The sequence below is a fragment of the Oratosquilla oratoria genome, chromosome 21, assembly GCF_046742065.1.
Source record: "Oratosquilla oratoria isolate Oo_2021 chromosome 21, ASM4674206v1, whole genome shotgun sequence".
In the NCBI taxonomy this organism is placed as follows: Eukaryota; Metazoa; Arthropoda; class Malacostraca; order Stomatopoda; family Squillidae; genus Oratosquilla; species Oratosquilla oratoria.
The window spans coordinates 43,754,731-43,774,407 of NC_134797.1; the positions used below are offsets into that span (position 1 = coordinate 43,754,731).

General features: G+C 40.2%; 6 protein-coding genes across 6 annotated transcripts in view; all 6 read right to left on the minus strand.

The window, feature by feature from the left end:
• LOC143037120 (uncharacterized) lies at positions 1-783 on the minus strand. The gene is made up of 2 exons (XM_076205235.1): positions 628-783; positions 1-399 (listed from the first exon to the last, which is right to left on the minus strand). The coding sequence occupies exons 1-2, from the start codon at positions 781-783 to the stop codon at positions 1-3; spliced, it is 555 nt and encodes a 184-aa protein (XP_076061350.1).
• Positions 784-3,750: 2,967 nt separating this feature from the next.
• LOC143037122 (uncharacterized) lies at positions 3,751-5,730 on the minus strand. The gene is made up of 3 exons (XM_076205236.1): positions 5,664-5,730; positions 5,336-5,400; positions 3,751-4,221 (listed from the first exon to the last, which is right to left on the minus strand). Exons 1-3 carry the CDS (start codon positions 5,728-5,730, stop codon positions 3,823-3,825), a joined length of 531 nt encoding a protein of 176 aa, XP_076061351.1. The 3' UTR covers positions 3,751-3,822.
• Positions 5,731-7,638: 1,908 nt separating this feature from the next.
• On the minus strand, positions 7,639-8,271 carry LOC143037123 (cuticle protein 19-like). The gene is made up of 2 exons (XM_076205237.1): positions 8,260-8,271; positions 7,639-8,037 (listed from the first exon to the last, which is right to left on the minus strand). The coding sequence occupies exons 1-2, from the start codon at positions 8,269-8,271 to the stop codon at positions 7,639-7,641; spliced, it is 411 nt and encodes a 136-aa protein (XP_076061352.1).
• Positions 8,272-11,471: 3,200 nt separating this feature from the next.
• On the minus strand, positions 11,472-14,606 carry LOC143037124 (uncharacterized). Its single transcript, XM_076205238.1, has 3 exons — positions 14,580-14,606; positions 12,619-12,693; positions 11,472-11,870 (listed from the first exon to the last, which is right to left on the minus strand). Exons 1-3 carry the CDS (start codon positions 14,604-14,606, stop codon positions 11,472-11,474), a joined length of 501 nt encoding a protein of 166 aa, XP_076061353.1.
• A 696-nt stretch (positions 14,607-15,302) lies between these two features.
• LOC143037125 (uncharacterized) lies at positions 15,303-17,461 on the minus strand. The gene is made up of 3 exons (XM_076205240.1): positions 17,269-17,461; positions 16,440-16,588; positions 15,303-15,704 (listed from the first exon to the last, which is right to left on the minus strand). Exons 1-3 carry the CDS (start codon positions 17,459-17,461, stop codon positions 15,303-15,305), a joined length of 744 nt encoding a protein of 247 aa, XP_076061355.1.
• Positions 17,462-19,082: 1,621 nt separating this feature from the next.
• The window catches only part of LOC143037126 (uncharacterized), a 1,837-nt gene continuing 1,242 nt past the window's right edge, over positions 19,083-19,677 (minus strand). Inside the window, exon 3 of the mRNA XM_076205241.1 lies at positions 19,083-19,481. Coding sequence (XP_076061356.1) covers positions 19,083-19,481 — 399 coding nt within the window. The remainder of the gene's footprint in view (positions 19,482-19,677) is intronic.

Sequence of the window (19,677 nt, forward strand, 5' to 3'; positions counted from 1 at the left end):
TTAGTTGGGTGCTCCGTAGAGGTTCCTTGGGGGAGGAGGGGCGTAGACGTTGCGCTCCTCGCTCGAGTCGGGCTCGGGGTAGCGGGCTTCACCCTCGTAGCTGACCTCAGCGACGAAACCGGAGTCTCCGTCGACGTAGTAGGTCACCTTCTGCAGGCGTCCGTCAGGGAGCTGGACGTAGTAGGATCCCTGTGTGTGCTCGTCGTCACGGGCCTCCTGGTGACCGAAGTCGTTGTAGGACTCTTCGTCCTTGACGGCGTGGGTGAACTCGTACTTGGGGGTCTCGAAGTACTCCAAGGATTCGCGTGAGTCGTGGTGACTCGGGGGAGAGTACGAGTAATTGGGAAGGTTGTCGGGCCTCGCCAGGGCGATGGCAACGAGAGCAAAGGCGACTGCAAGCTGAAACGTTGAAACAAAAGTTTAGTGTTTACGTTTTTGAAATCCGTAATGACTAAGCTGTAACAATCCATCAGTTCTAAGACATCATACGTTTACAGTACTAGAAACAACACCATAAACGAAAAACAAACGTATATATAATTTGCAAACATTTTTAGGATTAATTCTTGCCAAGCTTATTCTCATACATCCGCACATTTGACTTCCAATGCAGTAGTGACGACCTACCTTGAGAGACATTGTGATGAGTATGCGGTATTGAGAGGCCTCCCACGAGCCTTTATATACTCCCGCTTCCCCAATGACGTCACTGGCAAGGGCGGGGCAGGCGGAAAAAGTTCTCCTCACCACCCTCCGGCAAGAACGTCGGAAGCCCAGAACCATCTACCTCACTGTTCACTCTTAGTGGAACTGTTCTAATTTAAACGAAGGACATAGGTCGATGCAATACCAGAAGCACGGATACAATTACGTGCACGAATTGATTTAGGTTATAGACATGGACGAGCGTTTGTGCACATGTGTTTTTTGACTTAATTGTGACATAAAGTGTACGGCTTACTCATGAGTGATCACGTCTCTTTGCCTCAAAACTCTCATTCTTTTGACTGAACTATGTTGTCTGACTGGACAATATCATCATTCAGACTACTCATCACATTAATGCTCCTGAATGCAAAACTGTCTTTCTTGATATTCCTCAAAGAACAAGTTTGTTTTATTTTCTTTCCATCGTCTCTTGCTCTTGCGTTTCATACTGGGAGATCTCCAATGTTGCTCATTCCTTTTTCTGTTCTGTTGGAAACAATCATGTCACGTTCATCCAACTTTTTCTGTATTGTGGGATTGATTAGCTTACATAGTGTTTCTTCGCATGATCTGTCAACTAGTCTGGTGACCACTTGATCTTCTTTTATTTATATTCTCGTGATTATCTTATGTTTCCTTTTTTCTTGTATAGAAAACCACATCACTGATGCATACTTCAGTCTAGGGTGGATCAAACGTTTTTAATTTCTTTGTTCGTATAGTGCAATTTTACTTCTACGTTTGAAAACAATATTCTTTATCTTTATGCATTAACATTTGCTTCTACCCCTAGTTTCATTGATAAATACTGACTATATCTTTCTACAACAATTTTCTAATTTCCCCAGCTCTTACTCCTTTCATACACTTAGTATCGTCTAGAAACTTATTAGTAAAGATACTCAATCCATTCATTATGCCATTAACATAATAAGAGTACGGATGTCAATATTGAGCCCTGTGGGACCCTACTAGTGACTTACCTGTATCCTGAAATCCTGAATTTTATAACGCTTCTCATGAATCTAACTTACAGGGACCAACAACTTGTGCTTTCACGTGGTAATCCTGCAAGATAACAGTCACGAGGAATCACCCACCCGCCCATCATGTTCAAAACACGCCAACATTCCCACCTTCACTTGGTGTCTGAGTCGGGCCCGATTTTTTCTCTATCAAGATAGACTCTATCCCATTCATCATTTTGCATTATGAGAGCTGAAAGCAGGAGACTGGTCTCTTTCTCCTAATCTAACAACCTGATCAAAAATTGTACCTGTTTTGTCTATATGACTCGTCTATTACTTGAATATTCCCTACTTTAATTTTCAATTGTAAGCTCACGTCGTCACTCCTTCTAATTGGAAAGAGGTATTTCATACTCAATAATATCGGGTTCTCTCCTTAAAATGTTACCTAGTCTTCCTGGTGCGTCCTCTTCTCTAAACCTTGTCATTCTTTTGTTCCGTTGGCTCATTAAATTCTTTACTGCTTTATGTGACGGTGTATTCCTTCTATTTGTTTCTCATTCTATCCATTTCACTTATTTACAATGAAAGTCAGCCGCCTTGACTATGAATGAAGTTTTTCACTTTTCTGTTGAATAATCATGTTTAACAACATATCTTGGTATTCGACCTCGCCATATATGCTTGACATATTGGAGACATATTCTACCACTACGACTTTTCTACTAATTTATTTCCTGATGTTTTCATACCTCTTACTAACCTTGCCTTCTCCCAAGTCCATGTAATCCATATTCATGTTTTCTTCAATTGTTTCATGATTCCTCAACCATTTTGTTCCTTTCCCTTACTATAAACTGTGTTTTCAATCTTTTAATTATACATATCTTTATGTAACTAATATTATATAAAGCACAAGCACCGGCTTCGCCATAGGCGATTGGCCTGCAGCGGTGCTCGCCTAGCGAGCGGGCGCTTCGCTGCCTGTCCTGCGGGGGGCTAGAACCTTAGCGCGAACTTGCTTCGCTCGCGGCCAACCAGTTGTCTCCGTTGCCGTGACATCGGCGTTCTTGGCCAATCAGTCGTCTCCGTTGCCGTGTCGTCACCACTCGGGTAATCAGTTGTCCCCGTTGCCGTGACGTTACCACACTCTCAGCTAATCAGGTTCTCGTAAACTATTACCAAATCACCGTCTCCGACTATATCATTTTACCAGTAACAGACATGTTATATTTTATTTATTTATTAATAATAAAGCTTATTACTTTTTTATTCACAAAAGTATTACATTATATTTTGCACATTATTGAAATATATACACTAACCACTTTTCCATATTTTTCCATATAATTTTGTTAGTTTCTGGTTTAACACGATTTAGTGAAACTGCCGTCTTTTGCCCTGTCCAGTGGTTATCTCTTACCTGAGCTTCATTGGCTATCTATATCATTTTTGCTCTTTCCTCATCTTCTGTACCTCCTTGTCTGCTAACCCAAATAAGTGGTAATCTAAATTATTATTAAATAGTTGACAGAATGAATGGCAGTGGTAATCCTTTTCCTTTGTTTTCTTGATTACAGTCTTAAATGTTTGCGTTATCTTATCTGAACCTGAAGTATTGCCTCCTGAGTTCAATATATATTTGTCAGTATTTTTTATTCATTTTATTTTCTCCTGCACAAAACGTAGAACTGTTTCTTTAGGACACATTTCTATTCATTAGAACTTCTACTGAAGCTCGATGTTACTAGGTTATACTTAAGATAATTTTCTCCTACTATCACGTTACCTCAGGCTGTCCTGGTGCCATTGTTATTCTTTGTGATTTGTATAACCCTAGTTCAATTGCTTCTGTTGTTATTTCTGTGATGGGATTACACATGTATATGAATGACATATCTAAAATGCGTACATACAAACAAGACCTTCGATAAGCTGAATTTTAATTAAAGTTGCCAGCATCTGAAAACCTGTTTGCCGAGAAATGAATGGTAGATACCAGGAATGTTGAGGTTGAAATATCAGTGTTTAAGTCTCTATTCAGGATACAGATGAAGAAGTGATAGATTCCATGACTTTATTTACAATAAATAAGGAGTGATGTATAGTAGCCAGTGTTGTCTTTATTTGGTTGTGAAGGGTCCTCTTAGTTGGGTGCTCCGTAGAGGTTCCTTGGGGGAGGAGGGGCGTAGACGTTGCGCTCCTCGCTCGAGTCGGGCTCGGGGTAGCGGGCTTCACCCTCGTAGCTGACCTCAGCGACGAAACCGGAGTCTCCGTCGACGTAGTAGGTCACCTTCTGCAGGCGTCCGTCAGGGAGCTGGACGTAGTAGGATCCCTGTGTGTGCTCGTCGTCACGGGCCTCCTGGTGACCGAAGTCGTTGTAGGACTCTTCGTCCTTGACGGCGTGGGTGAACTCGTACTTGGGGGTCTCGAAGTACTCCAAGGATTCGCGGGAGTCGTGGTGACTCGGGGGAGAGTACGAGTAATTGGGAAGGTTGTCGGGCCTCGCCAAGGCGATGGCCACGAGAGCAAAGGCGACTGCAAGCTGAAACGTTGAAACAAAAGTTTAGTGTTAACGTTTTTGAAATCCGTAATGACTAAGCTGTAACAAAATATCAGTTCTAAGACATCATACGTTTACAGTAACACAACACCATAAACGAAAAAAAACGTATATATAATTTTCAAACATTTTTAGGATTAATTCTTGCCAAGCTTATTCTCATACATCCGCACATTTGACTTCCAATGCAGTAGTGACGACCTACCTTGAGAGACATTGTGATGAGTATGCGATATTGAGAGGCCTCCCACGAGCCTTTATATACTCCCACTTCCACAATGACGTCAGTGGCAAGGGCGGGGCAGGCGGAAAAAGTTCCCCTCACCACCCTCCGGCAAGAACGTCGGAAGCCCAGAACCATCTACCTCACTGTTCACTCTTAGTGGAACTGTTCTAATTTAAACGAAGGACATAGGTCGATGCAATACCAGAAGCACGGATACAATTACGTGCACGAATTGATTTAGGTTATAGACATGGACGAGCGTTTGTGCACATGTGTTTTTTGACTTAATTGTGACATAAAGTGTACGGCTTACTCATGATTGATCACGTCTCTTTGCCTCAAAACTCTCATTCTTTTGACTGAACTATGTTGTATGACTGGACAATATCATCATTCAGACTACTCATCACTTTAATGCTCCTGAATGCAAAACAGTCTTTGATGAAATTTCTCAAACAACAAGTTTGTTTTATTTTCTTTCCATCGTCTCTAGCTCTTGCGTTCCATACTGAGAAATCTACAACGTTGTTCATTCATTTTACTGTTCTGTTACAAACAGTCATGGCACCTTCATCCCACTTTTTCTGTATTGTGGGCTGGATTAGCTTACTTAGTGTTTCCTAGTGATTTGTCAGCTAGGCTGGTTAGCACAAGACCTTCTTTTCTTTATATTCTCGTGATTATCTTATGTTTCTTTTTTCTTGTATAGAAAATCACATCACTGATGCATATTTCAGTCTAGGGTGGATCAAACTTTTTTCATTTCTTCGTTCGTGAAGTGAATTTTTACTTCTATTTTCGAAAATATTATTCTTTATTTTTATGTAATAATATTTGCTTCGACCCCTAGTTTCAATGATAAATACTGACTCTATCTTTCTTCAGCAATTTTCTAATTTCCCCATCTCTTACTCCTTTCATACTCTTAGTATCGTCTAGAAACATATTAGTATAAATACTTAATACATTCATTATGTCGTTAACATATATCAATAAGAGTACGGGTGCCAATAATGAGCCCTGTGGGACCCCAATAGCGACTTCCCTTTATCCTGAAATCCTGACTTTTACAATTGTTCTCATGAATCTAACTTTCAGGGACCAACGATGGGTGCCTCCACGTGGTGATCCTGCAAGATAACAGTCACGAAGAATCACCTCCCCGCCCATCATGTTCAAAACCCGCCAACATTCTCACCTCCACTTGGTTTCTGAATCTGGCTCGGTTTTTTCTCCATCAGCTTAGACCCTATTCCATTCATCATTTTGCATTATGAAAGCTGACAACAGGCGACTAGTCTCTTTCTCCTAGTCTAAAAATCTGATCATTCCAATAAAGTTCACTTACCAAAATTATCTCTTGTGTCCACATGACTCGTTCATTACTTGTACATTCCCTACTTTAATTTTCAATTCTAAGCTCACGTCGTCACTCTTTCCTATTGAAATGAGGTATTTCATACTCAATAATATCGGGATCTCTCGTTAAAAGGTAACCCATTCTCTCTGGTGCGTCCTGTTCTCTAAACCTTGTCATTAATTAGTTCCGTTGGGTCATTACATTTTTTACTGCTTTATGTGACGGTGTATTCCTCCATAAATATTCACTTCATTTCACATATTTACAATGAAAGTCAGCCACCTTGACTATGAATTAACTTTTTCACTTTTCTGTTGAATAATCATGTCTAACAATATACTTGGTATTCGACCTTGCCATATGTTCTTGACATATTGGAGATATGTTCTACCACTACGGCTTTTCTACTAATGTATTTCCTGATGTTTTCATATATCTTACTTCAGCCTTGCCTTCTCCCAAGTCCATGTAATCCATATTCATGTTTTCTTCAATTGTTTCATGATTCCTCAACCATTTTGTTCCTTTCCCTCACTATAAACTGTGTTTTCAATCTTCTAATTATACATATCTTTATGTAACTAATATTTTATAAAGCCCAAGCACCGGCATCGACACGGGCGCTTGGCCTGCGGCGCTGCTCGCTTAACGAGCGGGCGCTTCGCTGCTTGCCCTTCGGGGGGCTAGGACCTTAGCGCGAACTTGCTTCGCTCGGGGCCAATCAATTGTCTCCGGTACCGTGACGTCATCGTTCTTGGCCAATCATTCGTCTCCGTTGCCGTGACGTCACCACTCGGCCAATAAGTTGTCCCCGTTGCCGTTACGTCACCACTCTCTCAGCCAATCAGGCTCTCGTGAACTGTTACCAAATCACCGTCACCGACTATATTTTGCCAAAAACAGACATGTTATTTTTTATTTATTTATTAATAATAAAGCTAATTACTTTTTTATTCACAAAAGTATTACATTATATTTTGCACATTATTGAAATATATACACTAACCACTTTCCCTTACTTTTTCATATAACTTTCTTAGTTTCTGGTTTAACACGAGTTAGTAAATCTGCTGTCATTTGCCACGTCCATTGGTTATCTCTTACCTGAGCTTCATTGACTAGCTATATTATTTTTGCTCTTTCCTCATCTTCTGTACCTCCTTGTCTGCTAACCCAAATATGTGGTAATCTAAATTATTATTAAATAGTAGACTGTATGAATGGCAGTGGTAATCCTTTTCCTTTGTTTTCTTGATTACAGTCTTCAGTGTTTGCGTTATCTTGTCTGAACTTGAAGTATTGCCTACTGAGTTCAATATTTATCTGTATTTCTTATTTTCTCCTGCACAAAACGTAGAACTCTTTCTTTAGGACACATTTCTATTGATTAGAACTTCTACTGAAGCTCGATGTTACTATGGTATACTTCAGGTATTTTTCTCCTACTATCACGTTACCTCAGGCTGTCCTGGTACCATTGTTATTCTTTGTGATTTGTATAACCCTAGTTCAATTGCTTCTGTTGTTATTTCTGTGCTGGTATTTATATGTATATGAATGACATACCTAAAATGCGTACATACAAGCAAGACCTTCGATAAACTGAATTTTAATTAAAGTTGTCAGCATCTGAAAACCTGTTTGCCAAGAAATGAATGGTAGATACCAGGGATGTTGAGGTTGAAATATCAGTGTTTAAATCTCTATTCAGGATATAGATGAAGAAGTGATAAATTTCATGACTTTATTTACAATAAATATAGAGTGATGTGTAGTTGCTAGTGTTGTCTTTATTTGGTTGTGAAGGGTCTTCTTAGTTGGGTGCTCCGTAGAGGTTCCTTGGGGGAGGAGGGGCGTAGACGTTGCGCTCCTCGCTCGAGTCGGGCTCGGGGTAGCGGGCCTCACCCTCGTAGCTGACTTCAGCGATGAAACCGGAGTCTCCGTCGACGTAGTAGGTCACCTTCTGCAGGCGTCCGTCAGGGAGCTGGACGTAGTAGGATCCCTGTGTGTGCTCATCGTCGCGGGCCTCCTGGTGACCGAAGTCGTTGTAGGACTCTTCGTCCTTGACGGCGTGGGTGAACTCGTACTTGGGGGTCTCAAAGTACTCCAAGGATTCGCGTGAGTCGTGGTGACTTGGGGGAGAGTACGAGTATGTGGGAAGGTTGTCGGGCCTCGCCAGGGCGATGGCAACGAGGGCAAAGGCGACTGCAAGCTGAAACGTTGAAACAAATGTCTAGTGTTAACTTTTTTAAATCCGTAATGACTAAGCTGTAAAAATTCATCAGTTCTAAGACATCATACGTTTACAGCACTAGAAACAACACCATAAACGAAAAAACATGTATAATTTCCAAAGAGTTTCAGGATTAATTCTTGCCAAACTTATTCTCATACATCCGCACATTTGACTTCCAATGCAGTAGTGACGACCTACCTTGAGAGACATTGTGATGAGTATGCGGTATTGAGAGGCCTCCCACGAGCCTTTATATACCCCCAGTTCCCGCTGTGACGTCACTGGCAAGGGCGGGGCAGGCGGAAAAAGTTCCCCTCACCACCCTCCGGCAAGAATGTCGGAAGCCCAGAACCATCTACCTCACTGTTCACTCTTAGTGGAACTGTTCTAATTTAAACGAAGGACATAGGTCGATGTAATACCAGAAGCACGGATACACCAATCACGTGCACGAATTCATTTAGGTTATAGATATAGATGAGCGTTTGTGCATATGTGTTATTTGACTTAATTGTGACATAAAGGGTATGGCTTACTCGTGAGTGATCACGTCTCTGTGCCTCAAAATTCTCATTCTTTTAACTGATCTATGTTGTCTGACTGGACATTATCATCATTCAGACTACTCATCACATTAATGCTCCTGAGTGCAAAACTGTCTTTCTTGATATTCCTCAAAGAACAAGTTTGTTTTATTTTCTTTCCATCGTCTCTTGCTCTTGCGTTTCATACTGGGAGATCTCCAATGTTGCTCATTCCTTTTTCTGTTCTGTTGGAAACAATCGTGTCATCTTCATCCCACTTTTTCTCTATTGTGGGCTGGATTAGCTTACATAGTGTTTTCTCGCATGATCTGTCAACTAGTCTGCTGACCACTTGATCTTCTTTTCTTTATATTCTCGTGATTATTTTATGTTTTTTTTTATTGTATAGAAAACCACATCACTGATGCATATTTCAGTCTAGGGTGGATCAAACGTTTTTAATTTCTTTGTTCGTATGGTGCAATTTTACTTCTACGTTTGAAAACAATATTCTTTATCTTTATGCATTAACATTTGCTTCTACCCCTAGTTTCATTGATAAATACTGACTCTATCTTTCTACAGCAATTTTCTATTTTCCCCATCTCTTACTCCTTTCATACTCTTAGTATCGTCTAGAAACATATGAGTATAGATACTTAATCCATTCATTACGTCGTTAACATACATCAATAAGAGTACGGGTGTCAATAGTGAGCCCTGTGGGACCCTACTAGTGACTTCCCTTTATCCTGAAATCCTGACTTTTATATTCTCATGAATCTAACTTACAGGGACCAACAACTTGTGCCTCCAAGTAATCCTGCAAGATAACAGTCACGAAGAATTACCTACCCTCCCATCATGTTCAAAACCCGCCAACATTCCCACCTCCACTTGGTGTCTGAGTCGGTCCCAATTTTTTCTCCATCAACTTAGACTCTATCCCATTCATCATTTTCCATTATGAGAGCTGACAGCAGGCGACTGGTCTCTTTCTCCTAGTCTAACAACCTGATCAAAAATTGTACCTGTTGTGTCTATATGGCTCATCTATTACTTGTACATTCCCTACTTTAATTTTCAATTGTAAGCTCACGTCGTCACTCCTTCTAATTGGAAAGAGGTATTTCATACTCAGTAATATCGGGTTCTCTCGTTAAAAGGCAACCCAGTCTTTGTGGTGCGTCTTCTTCTCTAAACCTTGTCATGCTTTTGTTCCGTTGGGTCATTACATTCTTTACTGCTTTATGTGACGGTGTATTTCTTCATAAATATTCGCTTCTATTTGTTTCTCATTCCCTACATTTCACCTATTTACAATTAAAGTTGGCCACCTTGACTATGAATTAACTTTTTCACTTTTCTGTTAATAAATCATGTCTAACAATATATCTTGATATTCGACCTCGCAATATGTTCTTGACATATTGGAGACATATTCTACCACTACGGCTTTTCTACTAATGTATTTCCTGAAGTTTTCATATTTCTTACTTCAGCCTTGCCTTCTCCCAAGTCCATGTAATCCATATTCATGTTTTCTTCAATTGTTTCATGATTCCTCAACCATTGTGTTCCCTTCCCTCACTATAAACTGTATTTTCAATCTTTTATTTATACATATCTTTATCTAATATTTCATAAAGCACAAGCACCAGCTTCGCCATGGACGCTTGGCCTGCGGCGGTGCTCGCTTAGCGAGCGGGCGCTTCGCTGCCTGCCCTTTGGGGGGCTAGGACCTTAGCGCGAACTTGCTTCGCTCGCGGCCAATCAATTGTCTCCGTTGCCGTGACGTCAGCATTTTCGGCCAATCAGTCGTCTTCGTTGCCATGACGTCAGCACTCGGCCAATTAGTTGTCCCCGTTGCCGTGACGTCACCATTCTTTCAGCCAATCAGGTTCTCATGAACTGTTACCAAATCACCGTCACCGACTATATCATTTTGCCAAAAACAGACTTGTTATTTTTATTTATCTATTAATAAAAAAAACTTTACTTTTTTTATTCACAAAAGTATTACATTATATTTTGCACATTATTGAAATATATACACGAACCATTTTCCTATTCTTTTTCATATAATTTTCTTAGTTTCTGATTTAACACAATTTAGTGAAACTGCCGTCTTTTGCCCCGTCCATTGGTTATCTCTTACCTGAGGTTCATTGGATAGCTATACTATTTTTGCTTATTTCCTTATCTTTTGTACCTCTTCTTATAAAAAAAATCCTTGTCTGCTAACCCAAATAAGTGGTAATCTAAATTATTATTAAATAGTAGACTGAATGAATGGCAGTGGTTATCCTTTTCCTTCCTTTTCTTGATTACAGTCTTCAGTGTTTGCGTTATCTTGTCTGAACTTGAAGTATTGCCTCCTGAGTTCAATATTTATCAGTATTTCTTATTTTCTCCTGCACAAAACGTAGAACTGTTTCTTTAGGACACATTTCTATTGATTAGAACTTCTACTGAAGCTCGATGTTACTAGGTTATACTTAAGATAATTTTCTCCTACTATCACGTTACCTCAGGCTGTCCTGGTGCCATTGTTATTCTTTGTGATTTGTATAACCCTAGTTCAATTGCTTCTGTTGTTATTTCTGTGATGGGATTACACATGTATATGAATGACATATCTAAAATGCGTACATACAAACAAGACCTTCGATAAGCTGAATTTTAATTAAAGTTGCCAGCATCTGAAAACCTGTTTGCCGAGAAATGAATGGTAGATACCAGGAATGTTGAGGTTGAAATATCAGTGTTTAAGTCTCTATTCAGGATACAGATGAAGAAGTGATAGATTCCATGACTTTATTTACAATAAATAAGGAGTGATGTATAGTAGCCAGTGTTGTCTTTATTTGGTTGTGAAGGGTCCTCTTAGTTGGGTGCTCCGTAGAGGTTCCTTGGGGGAGGAGGGGCGTAGACGTTGCGCTCCTCGCTCGAGTCGGGCTCGGGGTAGCGGGCTTCACCCTCGTAGCTGACCTCAGCGATGAAACCGGAGTCTCCGTCGACGTAGTAGGTCACCTTCTGCAGGCGTCCGTCAGGGAGCTGGACGTAGTAGGATCCCTGTGTGTGCTCGTCGTCGCGGGCCTCCTGGTGACCAAAGTCGTTGTAGGACTCTTCGTCCTTGACGGCGTGGGTGAACTCGTACTTGGGGGTCTCGAAGTACTCCAAGGATTCGCGGGAGTCGTGGTGACTCGGGGGAGAGTACGAGTAATTGGGAAGGTTGTCGGGCCTCGCCAAGGCGATGGCCACGAGAGCAAAGGCGACTGCAAGCTGAAACGTTGAAACAAAAGTTTAGTGTTAACGTTTTTGAAATCCGTAATGACTAAGCTGTAACAATCTATCAGTTCTAAGACATTATACGTTTACAGTACTAGACACAACACCATAAACGAAAAAAAAAACGTATATATAATTTTCAAACATTTTTAGGATTAATTCTTGCCAAGCTTATTCTCATACATCCGCACATTTGACTTCCAATGCAGTAGTGACGACCTACCTTGAGAGACATTGTGATGAGTATGCGATATTGAGAGGCCTCCCACGAGCCTTTATATACTCCCACTTCCACAATGACGTCAGTGGCAAGGGCGGGGCAGGCGGAAAAAGTTCTCCTCACCACCCTCCGGCAAGAACGTCGGAAGCCCAGAACCATCTACCTCACTGTTCACTCTTAGTGGAACTGTTCTAATTTAAACGAAGGACATAGGTCGATGCAATACCAGAAGCACGGATACAATTACGTGCACGAATTGATTTAGGTTATAGACATGGACGAGCGTTTGTGCACATGTGTTTTTTTACTTAATTGTGACATAAAGTGTACGGCTTACTCATGAGTGATCACGTCTCTTTGCCTCAAAACTCTCATTCTTTTGACTGAACTATGTTGTCTGACTGGACAATATCATCATTCAGACTACTCATCACATTAATGCTCCTGAATGCAAAACTGTCTTTCTTGATATTCCTCAAAGAACAAGTTTGTTTTATTTTCTCTTGCTCTTGCGTTTCATACTGGGAGATCTCCAATGTTGCTCATTCCTTTTTCTGTTCTGTTGGAAACAATCATGTCACGTTCATCCAACTTTTTCTGTATTGTGGGATTGATTAGCTTACATAGTGTTTCTTCGCATGATCTGTCAACTAGTCTGGTGACCACTTGATCTTCTTTTATTTATATTCTCGTGATTATCTTATGTTTCCTTTTTTCTTGTATAGAAAACCACATCACTGATGCATACTTCAGTCTAGGGTGGATCAAAGTTTTTTAATTTCTTTGTTCGTGTAGTGAAACTTTACTTCTACGTTTGAAAATAATATTCTTTATCTTTATGCATGAACATTTGCTTCTACCCATAGATCCAATGATAAATACTGACTATATCTTTCTACAACAATTTTCTATTTTCCCCATCTCTTACTCCTTTCATACTCTTAGTATCGTCTAGAAACATATTAGTATAGATACTCAATCCATTTACTGTGCAATTAACATAATAAGAGTACGGATGTCAATATTGAGCCCTGTGGGACCCAACTAGTGACTTCCCTTTATCCTGAAATCCTGAATTTTATAACGCTTCTCATGAATCTAACTTACAGGGACCAACAACTTGTGCCTCCACGTGGTAATCCTGCAAGATAACAGTCACGAGGAATCACCCACCCGCCCATCATGTTCAAAACCCGCCAACATTCCCACCTCCACTTGGTGTCTGAGTCGGGCCCGATTTTTTCTCCATCAACTTAGACTCTATCCCATTCATCATTTTGCATTATCAGAGCTGAAAACAGGAGACTGGTCTCTTTCTCCTAATCTAACAACCTGATCAAAAATTGTACCTGTTTTGTCTATATGACTCGTCTATTACTTGTACATTCCCTATCTTAATTTTCAATTGTAAGCTCACGTCGTCACTCCTTCTAATTGGAAAGAGGTATTTCATACTCAATAATATCGGGTTCTCTCCTTAAAATGTTATCTAGTCTTCCTGGTGCGTCCTCTTCTCTAAACCTTGTCATTCTTTTGTTCCGTTAGGTCATTACATTCTTTACTGCTATATGTGACGGTGTATTCCTTCATAAATATTCGCTTCTATTTGTGTCTCATTCCATCCATTTCACCTATTTACAATTATATTTGGCCACCTTGACTATGAATGAACTTTTTCACTTTTCTGTTGAATAATCATGTTTAACAACATATCTTGGTATTCGACCTCGCCATATATGCTTGACATATTGGAGACATATTCTACCACTACGACTTTTCTACTAATTTATTTCCTGATGTTTTCATACCTCTTACTTCAACCTTGCCTTCTCCCAAGTCCATGTAATCCATATTCATGTTTTCTTCAATTGTTTCATGATTCCTCAACCATTTTGTTCCTTTCCCTCACTATAAACTGTGTTTTCAATATTCTAATTATACATATCTTTATGTAACTAATATTATATAAAGCGCAAGCACCGGCTTCGCCATGGGCGATTGGCCTGCGGCGCTGCTCGCCCAGCGAGCGGGCGCTTCGCTGCCTGCCCTGCGGGGGGCTAGGACCTTAGCGCGAACTAGCTTCGCTCGCGGCCAACCAGTTGTCTCCGTTGCCATGACGTCAGCGTTCTTGGCCAATCAGTCGTCTCCGTTGCCGTGACGTCACCACTCGGCCAATCAGTTGTCCCCGTTGCCGTGACGTTACCACACTCTCAGCTAATCAGGTTCTCGTAAACTATTACCAAATCACCGTCTCCAACTATATCATTTTACCAAAAACAGACATTATTTTTTATCTATTTATTTATTAATAATAAAGCTAATTACTTTTTTATTCACAAAAGTATTACATTATATTTTGCACATTATTGAAATGTATACGCTAACCACTTTCCCATACTTTTTCATATAATTTTGTTAGTTTCTGGTTTAACACGATTTAGTGAAACTGCCGGCTTTTGCCCCGTCCAGTGGTTATCTCTTACCTGAGCTTCATTGGCTATCGATATCATTTTTGCTCTTTCCTCATCTTCTGTACCTCCTTGTCTGCTAACCCAAATAAGTGGTAATCTAAATTACTATTAAATAGTAGACAGAATGAATGATAGTGGTAATCCTTTTCCTTTGTTTTCTTGATCACAGTCTTAAGTGTTTGCGTTATCTTGTCTGAACTTGAAGTATTGCCTCCTGAGTTCAATATATATTTGTCAGTATTTTTTATTCATTTTATTTTCTCCTGCACAAAACGTAGAACTGTTTCTTTAGGACACATTTCTATTCATTAGAACTTCTACTGAAGCTCGATGTTACTAGGTTATACTTAAGATAATTTTCTCCTACTATCACGTTACCTCAGGCTGTCCTGGTGACATTGTTATTCTTTGTGATTTGTATAACCCTAGTTCAATTGCTTCTGTTGTTATTTCTGTGATGGAATTACACATGTATATGAATGACATAACTAAAATGCGTACATACAAACAAGACCTTTGATAAGCTGAATTTCAATTAAAGTTGTCAGCATCTGAAAACCTGTTTGCCTAAAAATGAATGGCAAATACCAGGAATGTTGAGGTTGAAATATCAGTGTTTAAGTCTCTATTCAGGATACAGATGAAGAAGTGATAGATTCCATGACTTTATTTACAATAAATAGAGAGTGATGTGTAGTGGCCAGTGTTGTCTTTATTTGGTTGTGAAGGGTCTTCTTAGTTGGGTGCTCCGTAGAGGTTCCTTGGGGGAGGAGGGGCGTAGACGTTGCGCTCCTCGCTCGAGTCGGGCTCGGGGTAGCGGGCCTCACCCTCGTAGCTGACCTCAGCGATGAAACCGGAGTCTCCGTCGACGTAGTAGGTCACCTTCTGCAGGCGTCCGTCAGGGAGCTGGACGTAGTAGGATCCCTGTGTGTGCTCGTCGTCGCGGGCCTCCTGGTGACCGAAGTCATTGTAGGACTCTTCGTCCTTGACGGCGTGGGTGAACTCGTACTTGGGGGTCTCGAAGTACTCCACGGATTCGCGGGAGGAGCCGTGGTGACTTGGGGGAGAGTACGAGTAAGCGGGAAGGTTGTCTGGCCTCGCCAGGGCGATGGCCAGGAGAGCAAAGGCGACTGCAAGCTGAAACGTTGAAACAAAAGTCCAGTGTTAACGTTTTTGAAATCTGTAATGACTAAGCTGTACTAATCCTAGAGCACTAGACACAACACCATAAACGAAAAACAAAACAAAACAAACGTATATATAATTTGCAAACAGTTTCAGGATTAATTCTTGCCCAGCTTACTCTCATACATCCGCACATTTGACTCCCACTACGGCAGTGACGACCTACCTTGAGAGACATTGTGATGAGTATGCGGTATTGAGAGGCCTCCCACGAGCCTTTATATACTCCCACTTCCCCCATGACGTCACTGGCAAGGGCGGGGCAGGCGGAAAAAGTTCCCCTCACCACCCTCCGGTAAGAACGCCGGAAGCCCAGAATCATCTACCTCACTGTTCACTCTTAGAGGAACTGTTCTAATTTAAACGAAGGACATAGGTCGATGCAATACCAGAAGCATGGATACAATCACGTGCACGAATTGATTTAGGTTATAGACATGGACGAGCGTTTGTGCACATGTGTTATTTGACTTAATTGTGAAATATAGTGTACGGCTTACTCATGAGTGATCACGTCTCTGTGCCTCAAAACTCTCATTCTTTTGAGTGAACTATGTTGTCTGACTGGACAATATCATCATTCAGACTACTCATCACATATATACTCCTGAATGCAAAACAGTCTTTGTTGATATTCCTCAAACAACATGTTTGTTTTATTTTCTCTCCATCGTCTCTTGCTCTTACGTTCCATCCTGAGAAATCTTCAATGTTGTTCATCCCTTTTACTCTTCTGTTACGAACAATCATGTCACCTTCATCCCACTTTTTCTCTATTGCGGGCTCATCTAGTGTTTCATCGCATGATTTGTCAGCTAGGCTGGTGACCTCTTGATCTTCTTTTCTTTATATTCTTGTGATTATCTTATGTTTCCTTTTTCTTGTATAGAAAACCACATCACTGATGCATACTTCAGTCTAGGATGGATAATTTTTTTTTCATTTCTTTGTTCGTGAAGTGAATTTCTACTTCTATTTTCGAAAACATCTTTATTTTTATGCATTAACATTTGCTTCTACCCATAGATCCAATGATAAATACTGACTATATCTTTCTACAGCAATTTTCTATTTTCCCCACCTCCTACTCCTTCCATACTCTTAGTATCGTCTAGAAACATATTAGTACAGATACCTAATCCATTCATTATATCGTTAACATATACCAATAAGAGTACGGGTGCCAATAATGAGCCCTGTGGGACCCCACTAGCGACTTCCCTTTATCCTGAAATCCTGACTTTTACAATTGTTCTCATGAATCTAACTTTCAGTGACCAACGATGGGTGCCTCCACGTTGTGATCCTGCAAGATAACAGTCACGAAGAATCACCTCCCCGCCCATCATGTTCAAAACCCGCCAACATTCCCACCTCCACTTGGTGTTTGAGTCGGGTGAGGTTTTTTCTCCATTAGCTTAGACTTCCATTCATCATTTTGTATTATGAGAGCTGACAACAGGCGACTAGTCTCTTTCTCCTAGTATAAAAACCTGATCATTCCAATAAAGTTTACTTATCAAAATTATCTCTTGTGTCCATATGACTCGTCCATTACTTGTACATTCCCTAATTTCTTTTTCAATTCTAAGCTCACGTCGCCATTCTTTCCTATTGAAATGAGGTATTTCATACTCAATGATATCGGATTCTCTAGTTAAAAGGTTACCCAGTCTTCCTGGTGCGTCCTCTTCTCTAAACCTTGTCATTCTTTTGTTCCGTTGGGTCATTACATTCTTTACTGCTTTATGTGACGGTGTATTCCTCCATAAATATTCACTTCTATTTGATTCTCATTCCCCCCATTTTACCTATTCACAATGAAAGATCAGCCACCTTGACTATGAATTAACCTTTTCACTTTTCTGTTGATAAATCATGTCTAACAATAAAGGATTACAAAGGATTACAAAGGCGGAGCATGCCGACAGGAGACCTTTTGGTCCATATCTAGGTCGGATGCGAAAAAAATCATAACAATAAAATAATAAATAAAAACTATAATAATGTAAATAACAAATAAAATACATAAATAAATGCATAGTTATAGTTGAATAATAAACAAACAGGTAAATAGTAAATAATAATGAATTAACATATAACTAATAATAAATGAAAATCAGACAGACAAATGATAACAAAACAAAAACTAATAATATAAAATAAATTATAATCATTACAGCATCTTGCTTAGGTGTTTATCACCTAAGCAAGATGCTGTAATGATTATCTTGGTGTTCGACCTCACCATATATTCTTGTCATATTCGAGACATATTCTACTACTAAGTATTTTCTACTAATCTATTTCCTGATGTTTTCATATCTATTACTTCAGCGTTGTCTTTTTCCAAGTCAATGTCATCCATATTCATGTCTTCTTCATTTGTTTCATGATTCCTCAACCATTATGTTCCCTTCCCTCACTATAAACTGTATTTTTGATCCTCTAATTATAATTATATATAACTTTATCTAACTAATATTTTATAAAGAATGATAAATCTGATTACTTTTTTCTTCACAAAAGTATTCCATTATATTTTGCAAATTACTGAAACATATACATTAACCACTTTCACTCCCTCCTTTTCCATGTCATTTTCTTAGTTTCCGGTTTATCACGATTTAGTGAAAATTCGTCTTTTGGCCCGTCCAGTATTTATCTCTTGCCCTATATTACTTTTGTTCTGCCATCATCTTCTGTACCTGCTAACCCAAACAGGGGGTAATCTAAATTACTATTAAACAGTAAACTGAATGAATAGCAGTGGGAATAATATTCATTTGCTTTCTTGATTACAGTCTTAAGTGTTTGCGTTATCTTGTTTGTATTTTTTTATTTTCTCCTGCACAAGGCGTAGAACTGTTTTCTTTAGGACATATTTCTATTCATTAGAACTTTTAATGAAGCTCGATGTTACTATGGTATACTTCAGATAATTTTCTCCTACTATCACGTTAGCTCAGGCTGTCCTGGTTCCATTATTGTTCTGTCTTTGTGATTTGTATAAGCCTAGTTCAGTTGCTTCTGTTCTTATTTTTCTTATGATACTACACATGTACTGTATATGAATAACATAACTAAAATGCGTACATACAAACAAGACCTTCGATAAGCTGAATTTCATTTAAAGTTGTCAGCATCTGAAAACCTGTTTGCCAAGAAATGAATGATAGATACCAGGGATGTTGAGGTTGAAATCTCAATGTTTAAGTCTCTATTCAGGATACAGATAAAGGAGTGATAAATTCCATGACTTTATTTACAATAAATAAGGAGTGATGTATAGTAGCCAGTGTTGTCTTTATTTGGTTGTGAAGGGTCTTCTTAGTTGGGTGCTCCGTAGAGGTTTCTTGGGGGAGGAGGGGCGTAGACGTTGCGCTCCTCGCTCGAGTCGGGCTCGGGGTAGCGGGCCTCACCCTCGTAGCTGACCTCAGCGATGAAACCGGAGTCTCCGTCGACGTAGTAGGTCACCTTCTGCAGGCGTCCGTCGGGGAGCTGCACGTAGTAAGACCCCTGGGTGTGCTCGTCGTCACGGGCCTCCTGGTGACCGAAGTCGTTGTAGGACTCTTCGTCCTTGACGGCGTGGGTGAACTCGTACTTGGGGGTCTCGAAGTACTCCAAGGATTCGCGTGAGTCGTGGTGACTCGGGGGAGAGTATGAGTATGTGGGAAGGTTGTCGGGCCTCGCCATGGCGATGGCGACGAGGGCGAAGGCGACAGCAAGCTGAAACAACGAAATGACAGTGAAATGTGAATATCCATGGAAGCCACCATGGTGAAGCACATTTATTGTAATACTTCATGCGTGCGCGGCACTGGACACATCACTATTAATGAATAACAATATCAGGTCCAAAATATTTCAGGAGTAAGTTTTGTCAAATATGTTCGCAGAGGCGTGCACTTTGACTTTTGTTCCA